This window comes from Silurus meridionalis, chromosome 12 (assembly GCF_014805685.1).
Source record: "Silurus meridionalis isolate SWU-2019-XX chromosome 12, ASM1480568v1, whole genome shotgun sequence".
NCBI lineage: Eukaryota > Metazoa > Chordata > Actinopteri > Siluriformes > Siluridae > Silurus > Silurus meridionalis.
The window spans coordinates 17913855-17927601 of NC_060895.1; the positions used below are offsets into that span (position 1 = coordinate 17913855).

Genomic DNA, 13747 nt, shown 5'->3' on the forward strand with positions numbered 1-13747 from the left:
GAAACACTTCTGAAACACTTGATTTTGACAGCACACTCATGTTCATTTCGAGTAAAGTGGATTTCACTGTCACCAGAACCTTCATATACATGTAGTGACATGGAGATCTAAGAATTTTTTTATGGGTTTTTTGGGGTTTTTTTTTTTCCACAAGCAAACATTTTCAAGTTTCCAGGTTATTATATATATAGATCCATACATGGACCTATTAACTAAGAAACTCTCTCCACAGTCAAATTTTACTGTATAAATGAAAAATAAAAATGTATGTATTATAAATACTTCAGAAGAAAATTATAAAATATGAAAGCCCATGCTTCTATATCACTTATAATCTAATGTATGACAAAGTATTTAATATATAGTTATTATTTAATATTCTATCATAAAGTGTTAGAGAATTTTGTTTCTTTTATTGTTCATAGAAATATTTTGAGGATTTTTTCTAGTTAACATGCCATATGTAAGCCATGGAGTATTTTACAATAGATTCCCTTGAGATTTATGAAGGAAAATGAACCAAGCCAACCCGGCTTTGAAGTTTGGTAATGGATTTCTCAGATGCATTTTTGGGGCTGAGGAACATCTCTGGTGTCTGTAGTGTTGGGGGAAAAAAAAAGAACTCTGCCAAATAATGGCTTTTACATTAACCCCCTTACTCTGAATAATATATATGGCCAATAAATGCAGGGGTCAAGAAGGTCCATTGGTACATGGGAAATCTGGTTTAATTAGAAGTAGAATTAATGGAAATGATAATAAAGTCAACATTGGACCTGAGGTAAAATTTTGAGGAACAAAAATGCAAACTTCACATTTTCAGCGAATCTAAAGAAATGTATGCTTTATACACATTGTCTGGCTGTTAGATTGGGAAAGATTGATAAGATTAGATGCACTCTTAAGCTTTTTCATGTTTATCATGTTGTATTCTACAAATGTAAAACAGAAATGGTCGGAGTGTCTACCTTCGAGTGCACAAAAGTGTATGAATTTAAAGAAAACTGCTGATCACCGGCGTACCTTGTGAAAATCCCTAGTATGGCCCCAATGAACTAGAAGTCAGTCTGTTTTTTTTTTTCATTATGACTAAATTTGTCACTCTACACAAATACAGGCATAGAATTTATTTTAAATTAACTACATTATTTACAAAATACGTACACGATTTTTTAAACAAGCCGTAAGAATAACTTTGTCATTAAAGTCCTCGGGTATACCATACAGAAACAGTAAAAAAAAATATGTACGAAATCAAAAATGTCTTCGCAAGATTACAAGCGTGCATCCTCTGATTTTGACTGTCGAGTGCTCCAGTGCACCAGGTGGCACTGTTTCAGTTTCCATGACAAGAAGAAGCAGATTTCTTGAAAGTCATCTTTGTAAGAATGACTTTTGGGTACACCTGATTTGCAATGACTTATTACAGGCATGGTTGGCATGTGAAGCCTTTATATTTTTATGTGAAATCCAGCTAAATAATGTCTCAACAAGTATACAACGAGTATACGGAGGCCTTATCTTCTTCACTAAATGATACACATATCAGAAAAACCTGCACTGTGTACACTGCAAACAAAACAACAAACAACAATAAACAGTGGCATGTTATCAAAACAATATATACTGACTATGTAGACTGATCTACAATCCACTGAGTCTTATCATTCTTTTACAAAAAAAAGTGCAGGGCAGTTTTCTAGTTATGATCTATATATCATCTTATACAGTAATTAATAGGCAAATATGACATCATAAGTCACTTGATGGCCCTTGTCCCAGGCGTAAATCATGCGGTCTTTTGGGTTATAGTCAATCTGTGTGGTGTAAGTGTAGTTGTTAATGAAAGGCAGCCGCGGCACCATCTGAGTGTGTGTGTGCGTGTCGAAAGCATAGCTAATGGTGGCATTTATGCGCTCATAGCTGTCCACAGCATACAGGACACCACAGATGACAAAACTGTTCCCGTAGCTGTTCCTTCTTAGGCCCGTTCTCCATGTGTTCTCTTTCTGCAGATCAAAGGGATTGAGCTTGTTAAGGATGATCACTTCCTGGTGAAAGCCTTCTTCATCTAGAGCTGGATAAACCAGCCACAGGCCACTCTCATCTACAGCAAAGTCCACGTCTGAGTGCCCTCTAAAGCTCCAGGGTGCCTCCTCATCCTCATGCTCAAACATGGCATCATGCAGCGTGGTCCAAGCTGCCACGTAACGCAGACGCAGGTCGTATTTGATGATGTCGTGGGAAAACGCCCGGTTGTAGTAAAAGGCGCCATTGTAGACCACGTGCCCTGTGCCGATCCAGTTGTAGGGAAGTTTGTAGCTGTTGCTGTGCCGTCCTGTGTGGAGATGAGAAATGCTAATATTACAACCCAATTTAACCAAGATGAAACAATACATATCAATATTAGTGCTTTTATATTATGAACAATTTCATAGCATATCAGTGCCTACAATGTATCTGACCAGTATTTACTGAAGCCAATAACACACTCATTAAGAGTTATTCTATATATTTTTTTGTTGTTACCAGGCAATCGAATTCAAATAGCCATTCATACTTTGGACTGGTATTACTGTTATTCTATTCATTAAATTAGGTTTCTGTGTACATTTAAAATCATGGTGGACAGAGGTGTCACTTGTACTGGGAAATACTTTACAAATGATTGTACATATATCATAGATCACAAGAGAATTTATTTTGGCTTTATAATTTTGCTCTCTCCCAGAATTCAACACATTTAAATTAATCAAGGACAGTCTGCTATTCACGGGGGTCAATCTGGAGATGAATTGGTCAGTAATATGAATTAAATTATAATACTTATTTGGTGATTCACCACCCCATGTGTTAACTAAGCTAACTAAAACAAACTAAAAGCTACTTTATAAAATTACATGCACAACGCAGTGCTTGTGCTTTACTACTAGAGTAGAGGTAATGTTTCACATGATCAAACTTCTATATGATGTTCAAAACTCAATATGGAATACAGTATTTCTGTGAGTATAATAATCACCTTGTTTAAATGTGTCCATATCACGGAATTCCAGAAGGTTTCCGCCATAGTAGTAGTTTGTGACATAAATGACATTGCCATTGCCTTTTGGGTCCTTCATCCAGGCGCCTTCATTGCGGCCATAAGCATTGTGAGTCACAGGTTCAGCTATGGTAGCTAATGTGTCCTTGCAAATACCTGCAAATGATGACACAAAATAATATCATTATGCTTATATATATTCTATTAAAGATTTATTTTGGCAGAACACAGTTTTCAAGTTGTTTAGCTTTAATCATTAATAGTGAACATAATTCCAAACTTATATATATATCGTGTCATCTGTTTAATAGTACAACTTTCACCGTATTACAAAGTATCACTTGGAATTGGATATTGGTATTGGGGCATATTTTACGAGCAAAATACAAGAAAATTAGCAAGTTATTGGGCCAATAGCAGAATCATTTAAAACTCCCCCTTACCAGAATTCTTTGGTGAGTCTGTATTGACTTTAGGTTCTTCGTCCCAGCTGAGTCGAGATTTCACTGTGTATTTTCTTCCTGCAGATGTAGAGTTTTGCTCTGGTTTTGGAGCTTTGGGAAAAGCAGAGGTGGTTGTTGATCTGTTGGAGGTTGCTGACTGTGTGGTGCTGGTTGGTCTGGTGGTGGTGGTGGGGGTGGTGGTGGGGGTGGTGATGGTCGTTAAGGAATGTGGCGTTGCCGTGCTCGTTGTAATCATTCTTTCAGTTTCCCAAGACTTCTGTTCAGGCAGTTTCGTGATGGTAAGTACATCTGTGGTGGTTTCTCTGTTCAGTTTTGGTGCCATAGTGCCTGTAGTGTGAGGGCCTGAGTATTGCATGTCCTGTTGTTTGGGGATCTGGTCCTCTGGTTCTATTAGTAAATCTACTGAACCGTCCCCGCTCAGCACATCATCTGTTCCTGCTGTGGAAGATTAACAGTTGTGGGTGGAAGAGCTTAATAAAAATGTCTATGAAGGCTTTCAATCATCCAGTGTTCAAAAGGGAGATAAATGGAAAAGAAATTAAAGCAAGGATAAATCACAAAGTGGTCAATATACTAGATTTTTCATATTTATAAATTAGCTTTTTCAATGTATAAAACTTATTTCTGCTATAATGTGCTATTAGAATTTTAAATTGTGCCGTTTATAGAAGAGCAACAAAGAGGAACATGGTTAAAAGAATTGTAGTAAACAAAAGTGCTTTTTTCAAAACGGAAAATTGTGTTGAGTGTTTTTATTGCTGTAATTCATTCGTCCAGACTACACAAAAACATATAAGCTGTTCATAGGTCTTGAGTGCAAGTGGCTTAAATGAGCTTTCTTTGCATTCACAGTGATAATTTAAGTTCACTTATGTTCACTGTCTTCTATATTTATTTCAGATCCATCCATAGATTTATTCTGTGACTCCTTCCATAGGTTACAGTCAGTGCAGGCTAGTTTTGAGATTGTGGTCACGAATGAGGAACAGATGCAATAAAAAACATTATGTGTACATATGTGCATGACAGTTTTCAATGCTACAGTAATGATAAAAAAGTCATCAGTAATTTTTTACAAATTCATGCAAAGCAGAATACGCATTAGCAGTCATGCTAGAAATGACACAAAAACACATAAGGCCTGTCTTAATTAAGCTTTAGGCATTGTCTTCTTTACAAGTCAGTATTAACTTCAAACTATGTAAACCAAACTCACCTTGCTGATCTCCGTCATCGTCCTCTTCAGTATCAGCTTTATAGAAAGTCATGCTCCTTATGTTCATCCCATTTGGCCCCATTTTGCCCTTCACTAATTTCTGCATGTCTGTATGTTCAACATGACTTCTCTTCAGTAGCCTGCTGGAGTCCTGGCCTCCAACAAACTTCTCCTCATACTTCTTCTGTTTGGTAAAATGTATACAATAGGCATTAAACACAGCATCAATCTGTCGGGCTCTGCATAATGATTTAAATATCCTTATCTTGAATTGGGTGCAACCTAATCTGAAATCATTAAAATAAAAACAGAATTAGAAATGTGTCAGTATTGTCAGCATGATTTTTTTAAACTAGTAGCCATATTCAAACAGTGAACATGGCTAACACTGAATGAATGAGAGCACATGTGTTGGCTGATTGAGTACATTGTGGGTAAGGGAGGAAAGCTGTGCATTAAATTATTCTGCCAAACTGGTCTTTTAATAATAACATTCGTTGTGAAATAAGGATGAATTTGTGGCCTGGGTTATTGCTCGGAACAGGCTTTGGAGAAGCTATCTTTGATCTAATTATACTCTACTACAGTCTACCAGGCTGACACAGCAAGTCTAGCTAATACTTTCCACAGGGCTGGAGCTTATGTGATGCTAACACATGCTAACAACTGTATCCTTTCAGTCTGTGTGTGTAATTACAAGTTTTACTGTGCGTCCAGACTTTGGCTTAGGTACATTTTATGTTTGGTGGTGCTGACTTACCTAACTCCCTCTCCATATGTGTGCGTGTGTGTGTGTAGATTAAAGTCTCCTGAGATGTTTAGGATTTAGTGGTTATGGGTGAAGATTGCAAATGGGTTAATTTTCTGAATGACATATTTAGTGAGTTTATAGCAAACAGCAATTAAATACACATTCTCAGAGAAAAAACTATACATATTCCTGGTTACATGGTGATCTCATCATTTGTACATTGTACATTTGAGTACACCTATTCAGCAACCATTTTCGTATATCTTCTCAAGGGAAGAATTTAATTTGAAATTAATCCCTGGTCTAGTCAATGTGCAGCTTGTATAGCAGTATAGATTTACTGTCCTCTGAAAATAACTAAACATACAGCCATCATTGTCAAAATAACTGTCAAAAAATTGAGTACACCCTAAGTGAACATGTCTGTGTCCAAAGTGTCAATATTTTGTGTCAGCACCATTCTTATCTAGCATAGAATTCACCAGAGCTACTGTACACAGGTTGTTTCTGGGATCCTGACATCAGGAGCTGCTGGATGTTAGACACATGGCACTTCTCCACCTTCCACTTAAGGATGCCCCACTAGGTGCTCAATAGGTCTGGAGACATACTTAGCCACTCAGCAAGGCAGTGGTCATCTTGGTGATGTGTTTGAGGTCGTTATTATGTTGGAAAACTGCTGTTTGGCCCAGTTTCTAAAGGTAGGGCATCAAGTTCTGCATTCTGAGTGGAACCTGTCTTAGAAAACCTCTGTATGAACATGGCCACTGTACTGTAACTCAGTTTCAGGGTGTTACTAAACTTGTTATAGCCTCGGTTATCTTTGTGAAGAGCAACAATTCTAATTTTCAAATCTTCAGAGAGTTCTTTGCCATGAGGTGCCATGTTGAACATTCTGTGGCTAGTTTGAGAGAACTGTACTCAAAGCACCAGATTTTAACTGCTCTAATAGACGATACACAAATTTGTATGGTCATGTCAAAGCAAACCAAAACATAAACATGATGAATAGTACATGTGGCTTTGGATGGTTAAGCGACATACAGCTGTTATCATTTAGGGTGTACTCACTTTTCTTGCCAGCTATTTAGAAATTAATTTCTGTATGTTGAGTTATTTACAAAGGACAGTAAATATATACTGCTATAGAAGCTGCACATTGACCAGTATTGTCCCTACAGAAGAGAAACTTAAATGGTTGCTGAAATGTAAGCGGTGTACTCACTTTTGTGAGATAGATAGATAGATAGATAGATAGATAGATAGATAGATAGATAGATAGATAGATAGATAGATAGATAGATAGATAGATAGATAGATAGATGCATTTCTGGTCATGTGGTTCATTCAGGCAGAGTTATCTTTGGTACAAGAACAATGGTGGATTATTGCAAGTTAAATCAATAGACTGAACCAAAAATGTGTACCAGTGAATACAGAATACAATATATCTATTCTTTCTGGACCTGCATCTCACCTCATGTTCATTTAATGTTATCCCAAATGACTTAAAATATGCACTTTATGCATAACACCAAATGAATGTTTGATTTGAAGCATGATTTTGTACTTTTTAAATTTAGTTTTACTTTTAAAGTTTTGTGTGAAACAGTTAGTGTTGAGTAAATGAGATATGAGCATGTATCCACAAATGGCCTGCAGGAATTATCGGTAGTCAGCTATCCTGTCAGTTAAATTGACTCTTTCTGTGACAGACTGTGGTGCTTGGATGTGTTTGTTAACAAAACATACAGGATTCTCAAGTCTGGTGTCTCCCACTCATCTGCCCCTGCTGTGATATTGTCTGGGGGATATAACAGTGCATGAAAGGGATTACGTGTGTGTTGTGCGGAAACTATATTTCACAAGACTGACACAAAAACACTGTAGTCTCTTGAGGAAGATACTTCTTACTTAACTGCTCAGATCTGTACTGAACTTGGATTCTGAATAATTAAATGTAATTGTATGAGAGGTACGTTTTTGTTGTTTGTCCCAGTTTGGTCACAGACAGCTTCTCGTTGGCTGGTTATTAAGTTACCAGTCTGGAAGTCGTTATGCTAATAGACTTCCTCCACTCCACACATATTCTTTTTAAATGTAGCTCCTGAATAGAATAGAGCATGCTTAGAGAACTGCCTGTTAAGGATAAATAAGCTAACATCTAATATTTGGCAAGCCTCAATCGATCACATGACACAGCTAGTTTGTTACTCCAATCCAAAGAGGGCCAGTAATAGTTGTACAGATCAAAACCCAGCAATTTCACTCAAGTATTGACCAAAACCATTAAAGAAACGAGATCTTAGTCCGCATCTAATCGAACTCTGGCACGGTTTATTGCAGCCTGAAAGAGATTTAGTCCGAAATCAACCCAGTTGCAGGATGTAAGCCAATAATACTATCTATTTTTGGTTTCTAGACAACATATTTTGGTAGACACGAGTTGCTAAGCTGAACTGCAATGACAGATCTGTAGCCCTTTGCAAATACCATAAGGTTGAAGCACAGCGATAGAGCGTATTTTATTAATCCCTAAAGGGAAATGATTTATGTAAACTACTTAGGTTAATGGTAGTGTTTGTAATTTGTTTTCTAACAAATTTCAGTGTGGGAACTGTTACTGTATATGTGGTCTAGCGTGTGTGTGTGTGTGTTTGTGTGTGCTGGCTTTGGGGCATTTTAGCATAACCTCTCTCACCTCTGAGTGTGAGAAAGCTGCAGCCACTTTATTCTGCAACGAGGGCTCCAGCTCGCTCAAAAGTCTTTTCTTCTCTATGTGTTGGTTTGTATGCAGGTCCTTCCCTTGCCCTTTGTCTTCTTTCATGCTCCCTTGCTCCTTTGTCACATTTCCGGAAAATGACTGGAAGAAAAAAGATTTGCTCAGCAGTGATCCTGGGTGAAAATATACTGAACTTGAAAGCACTTTGTCTGATGCCAATAGAGAATGTGTACAATGTGTTTAATAGGGAATTGTAGACTTGCATTCTTCTTCAAAACCTAAAATGTATTGCAGTCTGTTCCACACTGTGTTCCCCCTTACTCCAAATGCTGTACTGCACCCTTTAATGCAACTGTAAAATGACTAGTAAAAACCTTGACACCTTTTCACTTTTATTTTATGCCGCTCTAAACTGAATGTTATTATATATTTGAGACTTGTGGTTATAAATATTTGTTTTCAGCACTTTTCAATTGTTTATTTATAAATCTGTACTCAAAGCCTCATGTAGTCTGATCACTGTACTCTGTATATCTGTATAAAATCTATTTGTTGTATTTAAACTTGCAGTTTATTTTCATATTTCTGTACTGCCTTTATTTTATGTTAATCAGTCAATTAAAGTGTACACCATCTCATAATAGAAAGGATTTAAGACCATGTACCTTTTCTATGTTTTCCACACGAGCCAGGAGTTTAGTAGTGACTGAGTGCAACTTTAGCAGATCCATCCCATACAAAGCCCCTTCGAGTAAATCCATGATGGTGGAAAGCTGTTAAAGGAATGCTCTCAAGTCAAAAGAAACCCAATGCTGTAGAAACAAACTACTGGTTTTAAAGAAATTGCTTAGAAAATCAAGCACACACATTTAATCTGAACCAAAATATACTACATCAGATATGTATGTTTGAGGTTTGCTTCTGTAGATTGAAGTCAGATCCTCCCAAATACAGTGTTTATGTACAGACATGTTTAAGGACTCAATTTGACTTACTGTAATCTTTAAACATGAACAAAACTTTTCAGTGTAGCTGAATGCTATGGATGCTATATATATATATATATATATATATATATATATATATATATATATATATATATATATATGTGTGTGTGTGTGTGTGTGTGTGTGTGTGTGTGTGTGTGTGTGTGTGTATTTGTAGCTATGTTATCAAGTGCAAAACTATACACACAAACATGCTTTATTTCTTGATTTATACAGTATGGAAAGTGTGCATATATTTAATTTTAAACCAATTTAAGCTGATCACCAATCAGCTACAATAAATAAAAAGCTACAAGTGTCATAAAACACCGCTTCATGAATTTCGTTTATTTATTTTACCTTGATGTCATCTTTCCCAGCTTCTTGGAGCTTCTTAAACCTGAAGTCTCCTTCGCAGGGGTTGAGGGCAGATGGAGGGGCGATGCAAGCACATTTCTTACAGTTGGGTCCTGAGGTCACTGTCTCCACTGTGTAGAAATCCTCAAGCTTTCCAGTCCCTTCTTCAATTCGCCGGCAGGCGCTTCTGCTAAGTGGCCTGACCACACATTTACAGTGGCAATCCGGGCCCTCTGATAGAGTCTTCACTTTGTCGTAGTCACCGATGAGCTGAAAGTTAAATTAAGACTTAGAGAGTAAATATGAGACACTGTGGGAACATTTATATTCTCTTTATGCTGCCTTATCACTGTATAGTAAATGTTTGAAAGATGTGCATATATCGATAGTTTTATGCAGCAATGTCAATTTTATTCTTGTGCTAAAATGTTATGGATTTGGACATAGAAACACAGAAACTCTGTGAAAGACATGTACATATTTCAGTAGCCTAAAGTAGTGCCTTAACAGGACATAGAACAGACTACCGAATGTTTCCTGCTTTAACAGATCACCTGAATGACATTTAAAAGCAGTATAGAATATATATTATTGTAGATTTATGAAAAATAGACTGCATGCTACAGGTATTAACTGAAAAAAAAAAAAGTATGGGTGAGACGTGCTGCAGATCCATTTTAACATCATGAAAAGCTTGTGTTCAGGTGTGTGCCATTAAACACAAGTATGCAGACTATAGAGACTAAATGATTTCTTCATGCTAAAGGAAGACTCAACAACTGGCAATTTTTAATTTAGAACATAAAAAGCAATTTCTTAACACAAAGGAAACAATATGGTGTAGCTAAACCTTTTTTTACGTTTAGGTCATTCAAGCTTTACAATCTCTTCATGTATCCTTCAATAACTTTGAGAAATCTTACTCAACTTTTAAACCTGTTGTTCCATTTGGTACCTTATCTGAATCACTTCTGTTATTGTAATCTCTATTTCATGGCCTTCAGCAACTTTACCTGGGTTATAATGTTCTCCTGGTTGTCCAGCTCATCTTCCAGGGCTGCATCTTCAAATTCCTCTGAAAAAACCTGGTTTTGTTGGGATGGGCTCTCCATCAAACCCGTCCACACCAATGGTACAAAGCAAAGTGCACAACTCCAAGCCAACAACAACAGCCTTAATGAGAGCATCATGCTGGTTATCCGAAAATCCACACTGTTAATATGATCTGTTCTTAATTCACAATTAATTAATGTATTAGTTTACTAATCCTTCCAAAGTACAAAAATCTTCTGTGATGTAAAACACAACCTGATTAATTCGAAAGAAAAAAACTGTTCACCAGGCTGTGCAGGTTGTGCTGCAGCCCTGGATATTCTCTGATGAATGGATCCCTGAAAGGTCAGCCGGCTAGGAAGAAGGAAAATGGGAAGGACTTGACTCCATCACTTCAGATGGGGAGGAGTTTAAGGATTACAGACTAGAGCACATTTTTGCTCCCTCTGCACTAGACATTTAAGTGTTTCCTTCTCTAACACATTTTAAAGGGATTGTTATGAGCTGACCATCTGAGACAGGGTGGTTTTTTGTTTAACTGTAATTTAACAGCATATTTGAAGAAGTGCCTATTAATCAGTTATCCTACAAGGCTCATTTTTATTTGTTGTTCTTGGACAGATGTTTAAGAAAAAATAGAAGATAATACAACAGCTATAATTTTAGATTTCTATTTTATTTAGAGCAAAAAAAAGAATACTTAAATAATATAAAAATAATAATATAGATATTTTAAAAGATATATAAGCATATATAAGCAGATATGTAAAAAATCATAGTTACACTGTGTATCAGTGACGTTTTGTAATAGTCTTTTGCATTTATTTTAATATCTTGACCATTGAAATTTGAATAATATTAAGATCATTATAAAAACTGCACATTGTGGATTTAAATTACACTTTATTTTTATCTGATTAGTGAATGGATCATTTTGGGAATTTGTATTAGATTACTTGCCATGTGTACACAACCAAATGGCAATGAACAGATAAAAATAGACAAATGTACAGAGTTGACTTGATTTTATAATAAGGAATCGTGTACAGTTTGTATTTGTACTAATGTAATAATAATGATCAAAAATAAACAATATATTTTTTTTATATAAACACATTTGTTTCATTCAGTTTGCAGAAAAGTCTCTGAAGACACAAAAAGTTAAACAAGCCCAGTATATTCTCTTTGTTTTTACAAGACCACATGACCTTTTCAAGCTGCCTGCCATTGGTTTGGTACCTCATTTTCTCTTCTATAACTCATTATTATAGACTTGACAGACGGCCTGATGTAAACCACGTGCGCCATCTATGGTTCTGTTAAAACATCCTCTTATAAGGTCGATGTAGAACCAGGTCCGGTTCCATGTTTGGACTATGAGCGCCATCTACAGTACCTGCACCCGATGTGGCTGAACTTCTCATGTCACCAGGTTGACTTTATGGTCCTTAGACATCAATTTGAGTTATGTTTGATTTAGTTATGTATTATGCATTTCATGTGTACAATATTATGTCTATTTTTTATATTTGTCTGTAGAGTTACATTTGTATAAATGTATAATTCTATAAATGTAATTCTGTATAAATTTGTTTGCTTTTTTCTTTCAATTACAGAACACATTAGGTAGAAACACCAAGATCTTTTGTTCAAGTGGGATGATCAGCCTATAATTACACATTCATTGGGATTTTTATATTTGACTTCTAACCATTGAATCAAACCAATGCATTAAAAGACTCCTTGGAGACCTGAAGTGTAGGAGTTTAAACCACCCATAAGGCATTGTACTATCATGCAATTTTCTTTTAACGCAGTAAAAACAGAGTGACTTTATCTTTACTTCACAAAAGACATTGTCTCAAAGCAGCTTTACAGAATTTAACAGTTAAGTTTGTTTGTGTGTGTGTGTATAGTTTCGAGTTTCCTGGTTGTAGGTATGTGTGTGCATGTGTGGGTGTGCGTGCGTACATGTGTGTGTGTATAGATGTGTTTCCGGTTTTTTTGTGCGTGTTTGTGTATAGTTGTGCGTTACTATATACTTTTTAGATGTAATATTGTATTACTGATGATGCAGGAATGTCAACTCCTTTGCCATTTTTTCTTTGAAGATGTAAATTGTCTGGGTAACATGAGCACCAATTCCCACCATCCTAGTAATACAGGCATGCTCGCTCTCTCTGTAAGAAGGAGGTGTGGTCTCTCTCAATTTGTCCCAGTAAACAAAGTGTGGCCCTGAGTCTGTCAATTTCAATAAAGCAGGCCTGGCAAATCTTTCCTGTCTGCCAGTCCAAGTAAAGAGCAGGGCAATTGGAGGCCTATGTGTGATAATGGCCTCTTTTCTTGACACTGCAAATGAATTAGGCTTGGTCTCTGTCAATAGAAAAGAGAGGCATGGCCACTGTGTCTGTCAATTTCAATGACCAAGGGGTGAAATCTGTGTCTATTATTCTCAGTAAAGCAGGTGTGGGCTTTGTGCCTGTCAGTTGTCATTTGTTGCTAGTAGAAAACATGGTGAGACTCATACAGTTCTTGCAGTGGTTATAACTGTAATTATTTTTCAATCAGGGGAATATATTTTAATAAACACAAATAACACTCATTCATCAGTTCTACAGCTGATAAATAAAATGCAGTAGTAATGAAATATCATTACATTAATAAATAATGAATGGTCCTTGGATCAATCCTGGACTACCTTTGCAGAATTTCTTTGCAAAATCTAGTCATGTCTGTGCTTTCTCCTAAATTCTTCTGCTTCCTTCCAAAAACATGCCAGCATTTGCTACCCAACATTGCTTCTACATATGAAAATGTGTGTAAATGCATGTATGTGTGCATGTTGCTCTGCTATGTACTGGTCCAACCTGGGATGTACCCTACCTCATGCCCGCCCAGTGTTCCCAGGAAAGCTTCTAGATTCACTGTGACCCTGATCAAGATCAAATGCTTACTGAAGATGAATTGATGAGTGAGCTCATGCTTATTCACTTTGACTTGATGCTTTACCAAACTATGCTTATGATGTGATTTTATAACCAGTGCTCATGAATTCATAAAAATCACGATTGTCTTTATGGACAAATAAGAATAAGAAATAAGAGAAGCATTCTGTTGTTTCTTTAGGCTGGCTGCATCTAAATATCTATGAAATC

At 36.5% G+C, this 13747-nt stretch overlaps 1 protein-coding gene across 2 annotated transcripts; it reads right to left on the minus strand.

Annotated features, from left to right (window-relative positions):
• Positions 1 to 1112: 1112 nt before the first annotated feature.
• olfml2bb (olfactomedin-like 2Bb) lies at positions 1113 to 10928 on the minus strand. Of its 2 annotated transcripts, none has more exons than XM_046862131.1 (8): positions 10553 to 10928; positions 9543 to 9809; positions 8862 to 8969; positions 8176 to 8337; positions 4724 to 4907; positions 3487 to 3942; positions 3023 to 3199; positions 1113 to 2338 (listed from the first exon to the last, which is right to left on the minus strand). In XM_046862131.1, the coding sequence occupies exons 1-8, from the start codon at positions 10727 to 10729 to the stop codon at positions 1734 to 1736; spliced, it is 2136 nt and encodes a 711-aa protein (XP_046718087.1). In that variant the 5' UTR covers positions 10730 to 10928; the 3' UTR covers positions 1113 to 1733. The 2 variants fall into 2 exon arrangements, with proteins under 2 accessions (XP_046718087.1, XP_046718086.1); XM_046862130.1 differs by having other exon boundaries at positions 3487 to 3945.
• Positions 10929 to 13747: the final 2819 nt, after the last annotated feature.

What these genes read in the sequence shown, in the direction of transcription:
- olfml2bb (XM_046862130.1), bottom strand. Translation starts at nt 10,729, where the DNA reads ATGATGCTCTCATTAAGGCTGTTGTTGTTGGCTTGGAGTTGTGCACTT. An exon ending in AGGAGAACATTATAACCCAG is followed by an intron (nt 9,810 to 10,552) that starts GTAAAGTTGCTG and finishes TTTAACTTTCAG; the next exon opens with CTCATCGGTGACTACGACAA. An exon ending in CTGGGAAAGATGACATCAAG is followed by an intron (nt 8,970 to 9,542) that starts GTAAAATAAATA and finishes TTCCTTTAACAG; the next exon opens with CTTTCCACCATCATGGATTT.